General features: G+C 38.4%; 1 protein-coding gene across 4 annotated transcripts; it reads right to left on the bottom strand.

Moving 5' to 3' along the window:
* Nucleotides 1-1,310: 1,310 nt before the first annotated feature.
* Nucleotides 1,311-15,611, bottom strand: LOC122651921 (TBC1 domain family member 13-like). 4 transcript variants are annotated; one of them, XM_043845488.1, is made up of 9 exons: nucleotides 15,122-15,609; nucleotides 14,685-14,777; nucleotides 6,545-6,649; nucleotides 6,249-6,416; nucleotides 5,456-5,554; nucleotides 5,134-5,262; nucleotides 3,365-3,544; nucleotides 3,059-3,175; nucleotides 1,311-1,736 (listed from the first exon to the last, which is right to left on the bottom strand). In XM_043845488.1, the coding sequence occupies exons 1-9, from the start codon at nucleotides 15,449-15,451 to the stop codon at nucleotides 1,557-1,559; spliced, it is 1,401 nt and encodes a 466-aa protein (XP_043701423.1). In that variant the 5' UTR covers nucleotides 15,452-15,609; the 3' UTR covers nucleotides 1,311-1,556. The 4 variants fall into 4 exon arrangements, with proteins under 4 accessions (XP_043701423.1, XP_043701424.1, XP_043701425.1 ...); XM_043845489.1 differs by having other exon boundaries at nucleotides 6,249-6,401; nucleotides 15,122-15,608; XM_043845490.1 differs by lacking the exon at nucleotides 5,456-5,554 and having other exon boundaries at nucleotides 15,122-15,611.

Genomic DNA, 15,611 nt, shown 5'->3' with positions numbered 1-15,611 from the left:
CTGACAGTATATGTGGAAGCATCAACAGGCACAGAATTTTACCTTTTATGGGATTGAAGCGGTCATTTTATGGCACCATGTGTCTAGTCGCAAAGACCACTAGAGGGCATTGCTCTGAATAGCATAATCTTCGAAGCCAAGCCCACATGCATTCTTGCTTAATATAAGATTGTGCCAATTGATCCACTGAATTCGCCGTGAGGTAAATGGAAGAATTGTGGAACTAAATGCCACCCAATGACCTAACAAATATAGGTCTAGAAATTTTCGTATATCTTATAATCCATTTTATTCATTAAAAAGATATATCAAATTAATACCCATAAAAAATTAACAAAGATATACCAATCCTCTAAACTTGCCTTCTAAATATGTCAAGAGTTTTCTAATTCTCATTCAAATATATATGTACCCCCTAACCGCGTATAAAGATTACTTAGCTGCGAACAGGTCCAATTAGACTTACCTAAATGGGATAAGGGAAGATTGGTTGTTCTGCTCAACAGAAGGTTAATCTAGGTTTTTAAAGTACCAGTGGAGAAAGAGAGGTGAAAAGTTGGAACTCTAAAAAGAAATTCTTAGTATAGTAAATTTAAGGGACCTGAAGCTTTATGAGATTTGGTTTCCTTAAATTTTATGAATTGAACTGGTGAACATAACCGATTGATCCACGAAAAAAATGGAAGCCATGAGACACACCCAGCAAAGGCAGCAGATAATAAATTTTGTTGAAATATAGAGAGATTCTTGGATCTCATTCAATAGTAACCAAAACTACTGAAACTAGATAAATGTCTTCCAAATGGAATCAGCAAAAAGATACCGATCCGATCAACTCAGTCTGTCAGGATGTTTTAGTTAAAAGGAGGATCAGATGATAGCTGAAGCTAAGGGTTTCAAGAATTGGGATCGTATCAGCGGAATTGGCCGAAGCTGATCTTGATTCTGGCTGATCCTGAGCGGCGGATCCATAAGTCATTTCGGGGGTTTGGGCAGAATCTGGCTGATTCCAAGCGATTCCTGACCGATTCAAGCTGATCTGGATCGGAATCAGCTGGACCTGATCCAGATCGATTCCGAATTTTGCATCCTTGCTTGGAACCCAATATCCACTCCTATCTCTAAATGTTTCTACCCCATGTTTGTTTTTTCACATATTCAGGCTTTTCTCCAACTAGCCCACTTTGCCTTTAGAAAGCTCATGCCTTCAGCTGCCTGGTACTTGTAAGCTTCTCCACTGTAAAATTTCATAGAAGATGAATGCATAGAATGAGGTACACAAATTTAGTCACTTGTCTATGCTTTTCATGTGGCAATCTCCATTGGTTTATGCCTCAAATTGCATTTCCATTTCAACAAAATCATTCAATCATCCACAATGGGTAAAAAATGTTCAGTCAGATGGTGACAAATATGTAACTTAAGGTCATATTAGCCCAAGTGATGGAACTGGACAACCATGTCAGGCATAGAGAGGATATTCTTCTCTCTCTCCCTTGTGACTGATATTACTTAAATAGGTCAATCAATGTCTACTATGTACATAAACAGTTAGTTTATGGAGACAAATGAAAGGATGATGTGTCAGGAGTCAACTCTTGAGCTACTTGTAGGAGGTACTCAATGTTGATCTCAGGATAGTGTTGAAGAAGCTTTAAATTAGCCATAAAATCACCACTCAACAGCCTGCTTTTCACACACAACAGCATAGCACAACAAACTCGGAGCAGCATATCCTGTAACTCAAAGGAATTCCATTGGAATCAGTATTCCATCAGATACATTATCTTACAAGTAGATAATTGCCTACATAAACAGAAGCATGTGAATCCGTGACCACTGAAACATTCACATACATGCAAATTGGTGACAATGCACTTAGCAGAAAAGAAATAAAGCCAAATTCCTAGCGAAGAATCACAAAAGATATAGGTTAAGCATTACAGCTGGGAAAGAAATTGATCTCAGACAAACAACTGGACCATGCATAAAATAGCTACCTATTCACAATAACTTGGATACAACGGAAACTGAGAAATATGCACAAAGAGTTAAAGACACACACAACACCCACCCACTCACGGGAACATAAATATGCTTACAAATTTGTGTATGCCTGTTCCATTATGATAAACATAATAGGTGTTCAAAATGTTTGAGAGAAACGGAACCAAGAAGAGACGAAGAAAAAAGAAGGGGGGAAATGAAGGTTTCCAGAACACAAAGATGTATGGACTCTCACTCTTAACGTGAGTAGTGAGAATTGTATGTTTACTTTAAATAATGATTACAACGTGCATGTACATGGTATGAGGATATACATGCGTAGTTTCCTCTTGAAAGGAAACTCTGTGAAATCCAACAAATATGGAAGATTTTAGCGATCTACATCGCAAAAACAGCATTCACTGAATGGAGACACAGAGCCATAGGTGACTGAGTAGACTTGACTGCTGATGTGGCAATAGGGAGGAAGTGATCTGCAGAAGAAATGTTTACAAAAGAGAAAGAAAGATGACAGATAATAATTCTGAATATACAGATATATAAAACCATCTTAAGATATACACCTATACATGTATGGCATCCAAATTCATTCAACGCACACTTTTTATCCAGGTACTCTACTTAAGTCATGTGCTTCACTATGTTTCTTATGTATGCAAGATACTATTTTGGAACACTGGAATGTTCTGTAGATTGACCAGAACCTTCAACAACTCCAGATGGTGCTTCATTATTGTAACACATTTCTTTTGGAAATTCTTTTAAGTATTTAAAACAATGCAGATTCGTAATATGGAAAAAGTTCTGTTTATTCAGAATATGGATGTTTGGACAGAGAATGGAGGTATGTCAACTCTCTGACAATGTAGAAAACGGCCTGAGGTTAACAAATCAAATAATGGTGATTCAGAATGATAGGTCAAATCTACAAATCCATGCCAAGTCTAGTGTTTCAGAATATCTCATGATTAAGAGAATTACAACTACTGGGTGAGTTTATGTGTGTGTGTGTGTGTGTGTGAGAGAGAGAGAGAGAGAGAGAGAGAGAGACCTGAATACCAAAAGGATTACTTAGTAAGGAATCCCATATCCTCAAGATAGAATTAAAATTGAATTCCTGGGTTAACAACAGTGTAATCCACCTGAATGCATAGAACTGCGGATTAACCTGCCAAATGGGACAAATGAATCAGTTCTCTATATAACAGTAACATGAATCTGATGACAAGATCCATAGTTGTATGAGATGTAATTTGGGGTTTGAGCATTGCTTGAGGACTATCTGCAATCAGTGCGTAATGGAGTGCCATTTGCTATTTCCAACATACACGTATGCTCATGGATACTATAAATTCACCTTATTGGAGATCTGTAAATGCCGCCACAGCTCTTCGTCGTTGGTTTTCAATAATTCGGACAAGCGGGAAAGAGTGGAGAGGATTCCCACAGAGCTATTATCTAATTGTTGGCAAAAGTGATCAACAGAGTCACTTAATAGTCGAACAAAACAGGCGAAACTATCCGCTTCTGCATTTGACTGCAGAGGAGAACACAAGTAAATATTTGAGTCCAGTTTTAGAAGCATCAGAAATATGAACTACATGTTTAACCAAAGTAATATTAGGTGCCATATTCTCAAACACTAATCTGCGAACAGAATTGAATTAACCATTAAAATTACTATTTTTTTTACTGTAAACTAAGAAATATTGGAGTATCCTTAAAAAAAGCTTCACTCTGCTCCTTAGACACAAACATAATTGTCACGGCATCTAGACGACCAAAGGTGTTGGAGGGGCTCTAGACGCAAGGCACTTAAGGTGCCTGGATGCCTAGGCAATGCCTTGACAACTATGGACACAATAATGTCCATAATTTTTTGACAGATTAGGTTGCAATCACCAAATAATCCTTTTCACGGTGAACAAAATGCAAATATTTCAGCGATTTAGATAGAACTTATTAAAACTTCAACCTAAAAAATTATAGGAATATTTGAATCTGGTGAAAGTTTCAAATTAATTCACGCAAATATTTCAATTTCGATCATTAATGAAATCAAAATTAAAACCTGAGTTCAGCATACAGATGAAACATTCGATGAGTCTTAGCTGGGGCATTTTCCAGGGTGATATTAACCAGTAGATCTTCAATCTTCTCTCTTCCGCTTATTTTATCTAGATCCTTGCTTGACCAATGACCACCCAAAGAATTTGAAATAATAGACAGTGTTATATGATGAGATGGTCCACGTCCCAAAACCATAGAAGGGAGGAACACAAAGCTTATCAGTACAACCATCTAAGGAAGCTAATATTGGGCTAAGATGTTCCACAAGAACAATTTTAACTAAATATATATGTGCTTGTGTGCATATAAATAATGACATCTAAGTAATGGCTGTAAATTAACTGTTATGTTATCTTAGGATGGTTGTATTATCTTATATTATTGAAAGAAGTAAGCCATTTTCTTTTTCAAGTCACATAATACATACATTATTTTAAAGCATTTGACAATAGTAATAGAATTGTTGGGGGGGGGGGGAACAATGCTAGTAAACATCAACAAAGGCGGACAATGGTCAAACAAAGTCCGCCACCTTTAACCTCATTATTTTTTATTCTTTTTTCTGGTGCCTCTTTTTCTTTTTTGGTTACTTGGGAATCTTACTTTGTAACCCAATGTGTGGTGCCTTTTTGAAATAACAGACATCTTTTTTATTTCATGGTGACAACCCTTTAGTGTAAAAGGAAATACACTGAAAGTTGGTTCCATTTGCATTTGGAAGAAAAGAAAAAACATTCAAAGAAAGAAGAAACTTTTGAGCAGAGCTGTCTTGATTTATCAGAACCCTATGGTAGATTGGGAAATTACAGGAAAGTATTTAGAGATGTTTCCCGGAAAGCACTTGGAGATTATTATCTTTTATTTGTGTAGAGTTGGGCAAGTGACAGTTAAGTTTTGTATATATGAGCAAATCTGAATGTATGTAATGTGCAGCTCATACACTACATATTGTACATAGTACAGTAGGAGGCAACAAGAGCACTTGGAGAGTGCAGTACAAATACTTCATCAGAATTACATATAAAATCAAAAGATGAAAGTGACCAACTTCCTTACAGAACTTTGCTTGTTGCTGTCACTGCAAAACACATAGTATAATGGGGCCAAGACTTCATTCATTCCTTGCACATAACGGATCGCAGGGTTTAGTTTCGCGAATAGGAGGAGAATATTTCTCATTGCTTCCTGTGCATGAAACACAATGCAATCCTGCCCTGTCAGAGAAAAGCTTCTCCTTTTCTTTATGTTTCTTTGTTCTTTTAAAACCAATAAAGATGATCCCATAAAGAAGAGGGGCAAAAGACAAAGAAGAGTCCTAGAAGAATTTATCCAGCGAATAAACCCACTTCAACGTGAAAATAACTGAAAATGTCATTACCCTGTTTTTGCGGCTAAATGATGAATCCCCTGAGAAGAATTTCATTTCTGGGTGAGTGCGTACCAAATCACGGTCAATCTGCTCTGCAATCTCTGAATCCTGGAAATCACAGGCATATGCTCAAATTAGCATTAAGTGAGTAAATCTCAAGCCCCAAGGTGCTGTCAGGGGAATGCTTATTACATCCGTTCATCCCAAAAGCTTGAGCTGTTAAGTAAGGGCAAGAATAATGTATATCAACAACACCCTCGCAAGTGCAGGCTGATATACTCACAGGCCTGTACGTGACACACAATCACACGGAAACATCATCACATGGGGGTCCAACCTAACACCTTAAGGCATTAGGTGGAGATGGCCGAAGGGTATATTAAGACATATCCAAGGTCCAAAATAACCAGTGTGGGACTATAACTCTATAACTCCCAACATCTCAAAGACTCAACAGTTCCCCTCACGTGTAGCTTTGGCATACACGTGGATATACATCTTAAGGAGGACAACACATGGACCTGGCTTTGATACCGTGTTACAACCACTTATCCCAAAAGCTCGAGCTATTACATAAAGACAATATAATGTATATCAACACCCCCACATGTGCAAGCCTATACACACGGCCCTTCATGTGACACACATTGGAAACACCATCATGATGCACTTCCCAGGTATCGAATACTTGACCTCCCTGCTTTGATACCGTGTTACAACTGCTTATCCCAAAAGCTTGAGCTGTTAAGTAAGGACAACAACAATGCATATCAACAAAGCTATCAATGGAGATTTCATTTACCTTGAAAAACTGATGCCAAACACTAGCCTTACAACTACTCAAAGGGTGGTCTTCATGAGAAATCTCATGTCTCTTTAGCATTCCATCCTTATCATTGTCTACTTTCAGCTCACAAGAAGAAAAAGCTTCATCCTTTCTTCTAGTGACCTCTGACTGCCCAGAATTAAGCTTTAATAAGAACAAATTAACTACAAGTAATGCAAACAAGACGCAGAGAGATTAAAAACAAGAATAGAGCAATAACAGATATCCATTCCTAGCCTTTGAAATAGATAATAAATTCATTAATATCTTACAGGACTTGAGAGCAGCTCCTCTTTTAGTTTAGCATATTTTGATCGATCTGCAAGCAACTCCCCTTCCCATAGATCACGAGAGGCAGGCAAGTAACCCAACAGTAGCTGCTTGTTTACAACAGAATTAGTATAAAAGTTCCAGAAAAAAAAAATTATACATATATATATATCATGCATTCAAGTACTAGAAATAATTCATGATTTTACCCTGGTGATATGGTGACTTTTCAGTGTCTACAGAGCATGTAAGAAAATTGATTTCATATCAACATTTATCTGCAAAACTGGTTTCTTTCATCATGGTGGGGAAGTTAAGGAATTGTTGGTTTCTTTGAGGAAACTCTAAGAAGAACCAAAATGGAATGAAATTGATGCAACTGTGCCATGAACTTGAAAATTTACGCCTGGATCCTGGCAATGCTATGAAAGTATCAACCACCTCTTAGATGTGGTTGGGTCTGGGGACACTGGTTTGTGTGGCTAGGCTAGTCTAAGTTAAACCAGCTATAAACACATTGATCTTACAATACAGATTAAATAAAGCTAATGTAGAACATGACCAAACTGTAGCGTAGTGGTATGGTGGCTGCATTAAATGAAACAGTTAAAAGTTAGAGTTCAAGTCTCACTAATAGTTTGTTGCTTGTGTTATTTGTTTTACATTTAATTGCATTCCAAGGCTCTGAAGCCTGAATGATGAGCCAAACAAAGCCTCTTCCACCGGGACCGCTTTCCCTTTCATGTGCTACTCATGCATATCACAAGGTTCCCACTAATATCTATTTTGATTTTATTAATTTCCTTTTCTTGTTAATGTTTTTTCCAATAGGAGCTTTTTATTACTAGGATACTAGATTTTTCAAATTTAAGTTCAAGGAGGATTGCAGCAGCATCAAATAAATTCCTGTTTTTTCTGCAAGATTTTGTTCCTTCTGAATTGAAACTATTCTTGTCCACAAAGGTGGGGCTCCATGTTTCCCTTACTCTTTCTCAGAGAGATTTGCAATCAAAATTAAGGCTGTGTAATGCAATTTTTATTTTATTTGTTACTCAACCCCTCCCCCCAAAGGAAAAAAGAAAAAAAATGCAACACTTTTTTCATCAAACTTTTGTGGAATTTAAAATCACAAAAACTTGGGAAAAAAAGGTATAAATAAATAATTCCTTCAATCCTGTAATATGTGATGAAAATCTTTTCTGTTACTAGCTCTTCAAAAGAAAAAGCTTAACAGCCAACTATTTGTGAAGACTGAAGATGAGGCCGAAAGCTATGTTTTCCAAAACTTTATAAAATATGAAACTCCATTTGGTAGGATAAAAATACGAAAATAAGAGAAGCTGTATATTTTTTATACTCCAAAATCTGGGCTTTGAAGCTTGATTGGATGAGAAAAACTATTCTCTTCAAGATCAACTAGTAAGGATCTTTAAAGGTGATGTATGTAGTGATGCGATTGCATTAGACATTAATACTGTATGGAGGCCTTTGCACAAGCTTGGGAGGCCTATAAGTTGCTGGTGGCAGTCCAATGGGCTGAAATTGAACTTTTGGTAGTTATATTATAGGTTGGAAATTTTACCTTTTTGAGTTTTATTGTAATGGGCCAAATTTATAAGTCCATACAGTGGGGATAAAGTTAGTACATGGGATTAGTAGTTAAGTGTTTGAGTTAGATAGAATTCTGTTTTGAGTTTATTTATTTTATTGAGTGTGTCAGATTGATTAGGAGTTCTTTACAAGTCAATTTAAGAATTTTAGAAGGTCGATTGTTATGTATGTCTCGAATTCTTGTACCCATTTCGAAGAATGACCTGCTCCAACATTTTGGTGGCAACCCGAATAGAACTTTTTCTGAGATCTGTGATGGTAGAGGAGTATTTATATTCTTTACCCGCTTTGTTGTAAAGTGAGTGAGATTTGGGGTTTTCAATTTAGGGTTTCTGGGAGAGAGAAGCAGCGCCGTTTTTGGGTGTTCTTGAGAGATCTCCACTGTAACTTTCTCTGTTTTACATAATGAAACATCTTCAGCTTTGCCCGTGGACATAGCACACCATACTGGTGTGTGAACCACGTTAAATCTCCGTGTCATCTTGCTCTGTTTTTCATTTTTGTTCATGTTTTGTTTGGTGTTTGTTCTAACAAACTGTTATCAAAGCCCTTGGTTGCTTCAATCAATGCATCCATGGCTTCTACATCAACGAAATACGACATTGACAAGTTCGATGGCAACATTAGCTTCAGCTTATGGCGGATTCGGATGATGGTTGTTCTTACACAACAAGGGTTGAAGAAAGCCCTATATGGGAAGGCGACGAAACCTACAACTATGTCCAAGGATGATTGGAACGAGATGGATGATAAAGCTCTTTCGTCTATTCAGTTATGTCTTTCGAATGACGTTTTGCAAGAAGTTTTCTCAGAGAAGACAGCTGTGGAGTTGTGGGTAAAGTTAGACAACCTGTATCTCACCAAATCTCTCACCAACAAGTTGAGATTGAAGCAGCAGCTGTATACCCTTCGTATGGGTGAAGATAATTCTCTTAAATCCCATATTTCTGATTTTAACTCCATCGTTACTGATTTAAAAGCGGTAGATGTTAAGATTGATGATGAAGATTTAGCCCTTTTATTGTTATGTTCTCTGCCTCCATCATATAAGCATTTTAGAGACATCATGATTTACGGTAGAGAGACCATCTCTGTTGAGGATGTCAAAACGAATCTGCTAAGCAAGCTGAAAATTGATGATGAGTTGACATCAAGTAAATCTGAGGGTGTTGGTTTGGTGGTTAGGGGGAGAGCTACTGAAAGGGGTTCAGACAGTGACAAGAAGAAGCCTAGGTCAAAATCTAGGCATAAGAATTTGACTTGCAACTATTGCAAGAAAAAGGGGCATGTTAAATCCAAATGCTACAAGCTTTTAAATAAGCAAAAAGCAAGTGGTGGTGCCCAAAATCAACAAAAGAAAGAAAACTCTGCGGAGGTTAGTATTGCTACAGATGAGAGTGAGTCTGAGATGCTTTCGGTGACTGATGACATAATCAAATCGCTAAATGAATGGATTCTTGATTGCAGGTGTTTCCACCATATGTGCCCCAACTGTGAATGGTTATATTCATATGAATCAACTCAAATTGGAGTTGTGATGATGGGCAACAATGCTTCTTGTAACACAGTTGGAAAGGGGAAAATCAGAATCAGGATGCATGATGGCATTATCAGAGTCTTGTTTGATGTGTGGTATGTTCTTGACTTGAAGAGGAATCTCATCAATTTAGGCGCTCTTGATTTAAATGGGTACAAATGTACAATTGAAGGTGGAGTCATGAAGATCAACAAGGGTGCTCTCTTGTTGATGAAGGGGAAGAAAGTTACCAATTTGATTGTGTTGCAGGGTACTAAAGTCACTGGGGCTGTTGCAGCAGCTTCATCAACGATGTCTGAATCTGATGTCACTGATTTATGGCACATGAGGTTAGGCCATATGATTGAAAGGGGGATGGCATCATTAAGTAAAAGGGATTTGTTATGTGGTCAGAGTACAGGTAAAATGGAGTTTTGTGAACATTGTGTGTTTGGGAAGCAGAAGAGGGTCAGCTTCAGGATTTCTATTCACAGGACCAAGGGAACTCTGGACTACATTCATTCAGATCTTTGGGGTCCCTCAAAGGTTCCCTCAAAGGGCGTTGGTGCTAGATATCTACTTACTTTCATTGATGATTTTTCTAGGAGGGTCTGGGTCTATTTCTTGAAGCAAAAAAATGAAATATTTGTCTCTTTTAAGCAGTGGAAAATTTTGCTTGAGAAACAGACAGGGAAACAAATTAAGAGGTTGAGAACTGATAATGGCCTAGAATTTTATGAAGGTGATTCCAATGAGTTTCGCAAGAATGAGGGGATTGCTAGATACCACACTGTTGTGAAGATACCTCAACAGAATGGAGTGGCATAACGTATGAATAGAACCTTGTTAGAAAAGCCAAGGTGTATGTTATCAAATGCAGGATTGGGCAAGGAGTTCTGGGCAAAAGCAGTAAACACAACAGCTTGGTTGGTGAATAGGTCTCCTGGCACAGCTATTGAGTGCAAGACTCCAGAGGAGGTTTGGTCAAGTAAACCTGTTGACTACTTATTTAAAGATTTTTGGATGTCCTGCTTATGCACATGTGATTGATGGGAAGTTGGAACCTAGGGCCAAGAAATTTATTTTTCTTGGGTATGGATCTGGAGTGAAGGGATTCAGGTTGTGGTGTCCTGATCCAAAGTCTCCTAAATTTCTTATTAGTAGAGATGTTACTTTTGATGAGTCTGCTATGTTGCATCCTAGGAAAGAAACTCACGTTCAGTGTGATAAAAGCTAGAAAAAGTCTGTAGAGAAGGTAGAGATTGAAATTGATGGTCCATCTTCAAACAAATCACAATCTACTTCAGTTCAACTGCCTACTTTCACTAAAGAAGATGAAGATCAAGGGGATCAGGAAGAAGAGCAGTATAGCATTGCCAAGCATAGACCAACGAAGAATATTAGACCACCACAAAAATATGGGCATGCTGAAATTGTTGCTTATGCATTGTCTATTGCAGATACAATTGAAAATAGTGAGCCTGCAACATATCAGAAGCTATTTCTTCAGTTGATTCCACAAAATGGTTGATTGCCATGAATGAGGAGATTGAATCCCTTCATAAAAATCAGACTTGGGAACTTGTCAAGCCGCCAAGAGGGAAGAAAATTGCTAGCTGCAAATGGGTCTTCAAGAAGAAGGAATCTACCTCAAGTGTTGAAGATGTTAGGTACAAGGCAAGATTGGTTGCAAAGGGCTACAGTCAGGTATATGGAGTTGATTTTAATAATGTTTTCTCAACTGTTGTTAAGCATAGCTCTATTCGTGTCTTGCTTGCTTTAGTTGCTATGCATGATTTGGAGTTGGAGCAACTCGATGGAAGAACATATTTATATGCATCAACCTGAGGGTATTGTTACTGAGGGTAAGGAGGACCATGTATGCTTATTGAAGAAGTCCATATATGGTTTGAAGCAGTCTCCTAGATAGAGGTATAGGAGGTTTGATTATGTTATGGCAAGTTTTGGTTACAATAGGTGCCAATATGATTGTTGTGTATATTTCAGAGAACTTTTGATGGCTCATTCATATATTTGCTGCTATATGTGGATGATATGTTGATTGCAACTAAAGACAGAAATGAGATTAACTAGTTGAAGCAACAGTTAAATTTTGAATTTGAGACGAAAGATTTGGGGGCAGCAAGGAAGATTCTTTGTATGGAAATTAAGACGGATAGAAAAGCAGGGAAATTGTGGCTATCTCAACAGAAATACATTGAGACGGTATTGGGATGTTTTGGCATGAAAGATGCCAAACCTGTAATTACTCCTATTGCATCTCATTTTAGACTTCCAGCTGCTCTATCACCTCAGACAAATGAAGAGGTGAAGTACATGTCATGTGTTCCATACTCTAATGCAGTTGGTTCCATTATGTATGCCATGGTTTGTACACGTCTTGACATTTCATAGGCAGTCAGTGTAGTGAGCAAGTACCTGTCATGTCCAAGTAAAACTTACTGGGAAGCAGTGAAATGGATACTTAGATATTTGAAGGGGACCTCTGAGGTTTGCTTGGAGTTTGGGAGGAATGGTGACAGTTTATCTGGTTATGTTGATTCAGATTATGCAGGTGATCTTGACAAGAGGAGATCACTCACAGGTTATGTATTTACTCTTGGAGGATGTGTGGTTAGTTGGAAAGCTACTTTACAGGCTATAGTTGCATTATCTACTACTGAATCAGAGTATATGGCAGTGACTGAGGCAGTTAAAGAAGTTATTTGGCTTAGAGGTTTGTTAGGAGAGATCAGCATGGATCATGAGGTGACTGTTGTCCACTGTGATAGCCAGAGTGCTATTCACTTGACTAGAGATCAGATGTATCATGAGAGGACAAAGCACATTGATGTTCGGTATCATTTTGTTAGAGAGATAGTTGCTCAAGGCAGTATCCAAGTGTTGAAGATTGATATTGAAGACAATCTAACTGATAAGTTAATAAAGCCTTTATGTGCTACCAAGTTCGAGCGTTGCTGGAACTTGATTAGAAGGGCTATTGGAGAAGATGAAGATTTCAGCTATGTGTTTGCTTGTTGAAGGAGAATTCAAGCCAAGGTGGAGATTTGTTATGTATGTCTCGAATTCTTGTATCCGTTTCGAAGAATGACCCGCTCCAACATTTTTGGTGGCGACCCGAATGGAACTTTTTCTGAGATCAGTGATGGTAGAGGAGTATTTATATTCTTTACACGCTTTGTTGTAAAGTGCGGGAGATTTGGGATTTTCGATTTAGGGTTTCTGGGAGAGAGAAGCAGCGCCGTTTTTTGGGTGTTCTTGAGAGATCTCCATTGTAACTTTCTCCGTTTTACATAGTGAAAACATCTTCAACTTCGCCCGTGGACGTAGCATACCATACTAGTGTGTGAACCATGTTAAATCTCCGTGTCATCTTGCTCTGTTTTTCGTTTTTGTTTGTGTTTTGTTTGGTGTTTGTTCTAACATTTATATATGTATTATTCCCTCCCATCAATTGGAGATGATTTGAAAAAAGAATTTAAGTTTTTTTTTTAAGAGTTTTAGTATTGTTGAGCAGTACAAACGGGATTGGTATCCCAAACCAGATTTCTTTCCTCGCAAGCAGATTGATCTCATCTCTTTTCCCGCCCCTTTCAATAATCTGATTTTTTCCCTTAACAATGCAATTGCTTCCTTTATCTCAGATCTGATCATAAATTCAAAGAGGCTGTTTCCAGACTTGAACCCGTGACCACTTGGTCACAATGGAGCAACCTTTACTATTGCACTAAGGCCTCTTGGTAATCGAGAAATTCCATGATGAATTTTTATGTGCTTGCCCTCTTGGTTGAGCGCTTCGCTTCGTCCTGAAACATGTGCTATCTACTCATCTACGAAAGGGTGGTCGCAGATCAGGCTGAGCCGAAACCCAAACTGTAGCGACTTCGTCCGTCCAAGGGAAACTCCTCAAAACAATTGGCTTTTAACCCTGTTTGCATAGGCTCGTGCATGTATCGGAATACATCTTGTCTTTTCACCTGTGTTGTCCTCTGCATCCCAGAGGGGCTATAATTGGAGATTCAATTCTTTCTAGTACAGAAGTTTCTATAAAAATGGGAAATGTCCTACGACTAGGAAATGCCCTACCTTTGAGTGCGGTTTGAACCATTGATTTACATAATTGGAAGTAACCAACATCGAATTTTCCCTACCAAAAAATCTTTCGTAGTCTCAGGTGAAAGTCCTCATATTCATTTGAAGGAATCTTTCTCAAACCAACCGTCCTTGGTTATCGTCTCGCTTTCAGTACCCTTCCTGCCCACCGCCCTCTTTCGCGCAATCACACATTCGCGCTCCATTCCTGACTTGAGGAACGAATGGAATAAGGGACGGGGTCAAAGTAGTCAAAACAGTCCATTCCAGGTAGGAAGGCAAGAATCCTAGCTTTCTTCCTCGACAAGATGTTTATGGATTATGCAAGGGAATACTTAAGTTTCTATCTACAGTTAGGAGAGCAGAGTCATATTCAAGCATTGGCAACCATAAATAATTTATAAATCCTTACTGATTTATCAGAAATGAATCAGGTATGGTAGGTATGCATTGGTTAAATTCCCAAGCTGAAACTCTTGAGTATAAGAAAAGGCAAACATGGTACATTGTCATCTTTGCTAAATTTTCACAAATTGAAACTTGACTAGTGACTCTAAAAAAAGGGCGTACCCAGTTCACGAGGCTCCTGCTACTACGGAGTCTAGAGAGGGGGTCATAATGTACGCAGCCTTACCTCTGCTTCAGAGAGAGGCTGTTTCCCGACTCGAACCCATGGAGCAACCATACCGTTGCGCCGAGGCTGTTTCACTTGACTAGTAACTCTTAATAGGTTACATTATAAAATAGTTGATATATTACTCAATTCTACACAATTGAACACTGAAGAGAATTGCAAAAGAAAGCTCACTCATCCTCAGTCAAACATTACCATATGAAAAGCTATTTCCAATAGAAAAAGAAAGATCTGGCAGTGAATAATAACCAAGACTGTGAAATCTAACCTTCCAAACTCTTGCACGCAGACCTCCTCCATCAGGGAGACCGGAACTAGCAATCCTTTGCAATCTTTCCAAGTTTATAACCTTCTGAGACAGCTAATCAATAAAACAAACCACGTAAGAGAAAATTAGATTCAAAAGGAACAAAATGAGATTAAGAGAAAAGAAATAAACCGTAAACCCTATGATTCAAATAGAAAATCCTAATTTCAAACTACGCGTCGTCCCTACTTCGTTCCAAAACAACATAAATTTCAAAATCCTACTAAGCAAATACGATGATCCATGAAACATAGAATCTGCATCTAGTAAGAATACTGATTTCACCAAACGAACAGGGAACTACAAGGATCAAACTAATTACATTCTTCCAAGTCGAACTAGTTTATCTAATTCCTATATAGCACAAAAGAATAGGAAAAATAAAATTAAAATCGAACCTCAAACTCCAATTCGGACCTCTTCTCATCTGCGTCAATGTTTTCGGAAACAGAAACTGGCGCCTCAACCTCCCTGCTGATTCTCCACCGGTTCGTCAAATCCAAATCCCCATCAGTCTTCACTTCGTCATCATTTTCGTGCTCTGATTCAGATCCCTTCAACTGGAGTGTTTCGAGCTCTTTGCCAGGCTCGAAGCGTAAACTCGAGCCTCCACCGTCGTTTTCCCTGTGTTCCAAGCTGGCAACTAAACCGCCGAGCAGATCAGGAAGGATTCGTTTATGTTTCTCAGATATCTTAAAATTTCCTTTTGGCATCGTTGAACAAGCCATACATGTTCAAGGTAGAAAACGAAGACTCTCTTGAACCAGATAGGATTGTCCGTACGCTTCCATGGAAGCTCTGGAGAGGAGAAGAAGGAAGAAGAAGAAGACTACTCTGGCTAAACGAAACCATGACTCGCGCGCTTCTCTCCCCCTCCCTCCTCTCTCT

This window comes from Telopea speciosissima, chromosome 2 (genome assembly GCF_018873765.1).
Source record: "Telopea speciosissima isolate NSW1024214 ecotype Mountain lineage chromosome 2, Tspe_v1, whole genome shotgun sequence".
Classification (NCBI taxonomy): domain Eukaryota; kingdom Viridiplantae; phylum Streptophyta; class Magnoliopsida; order Proteales; family Proteaceae; genus Telopea; species Telopea speciosissima.
Note: the sequence above shows the minus strand (reverse complement) of the source record. Positions and strands in the feature narration are given on the sequence as shown.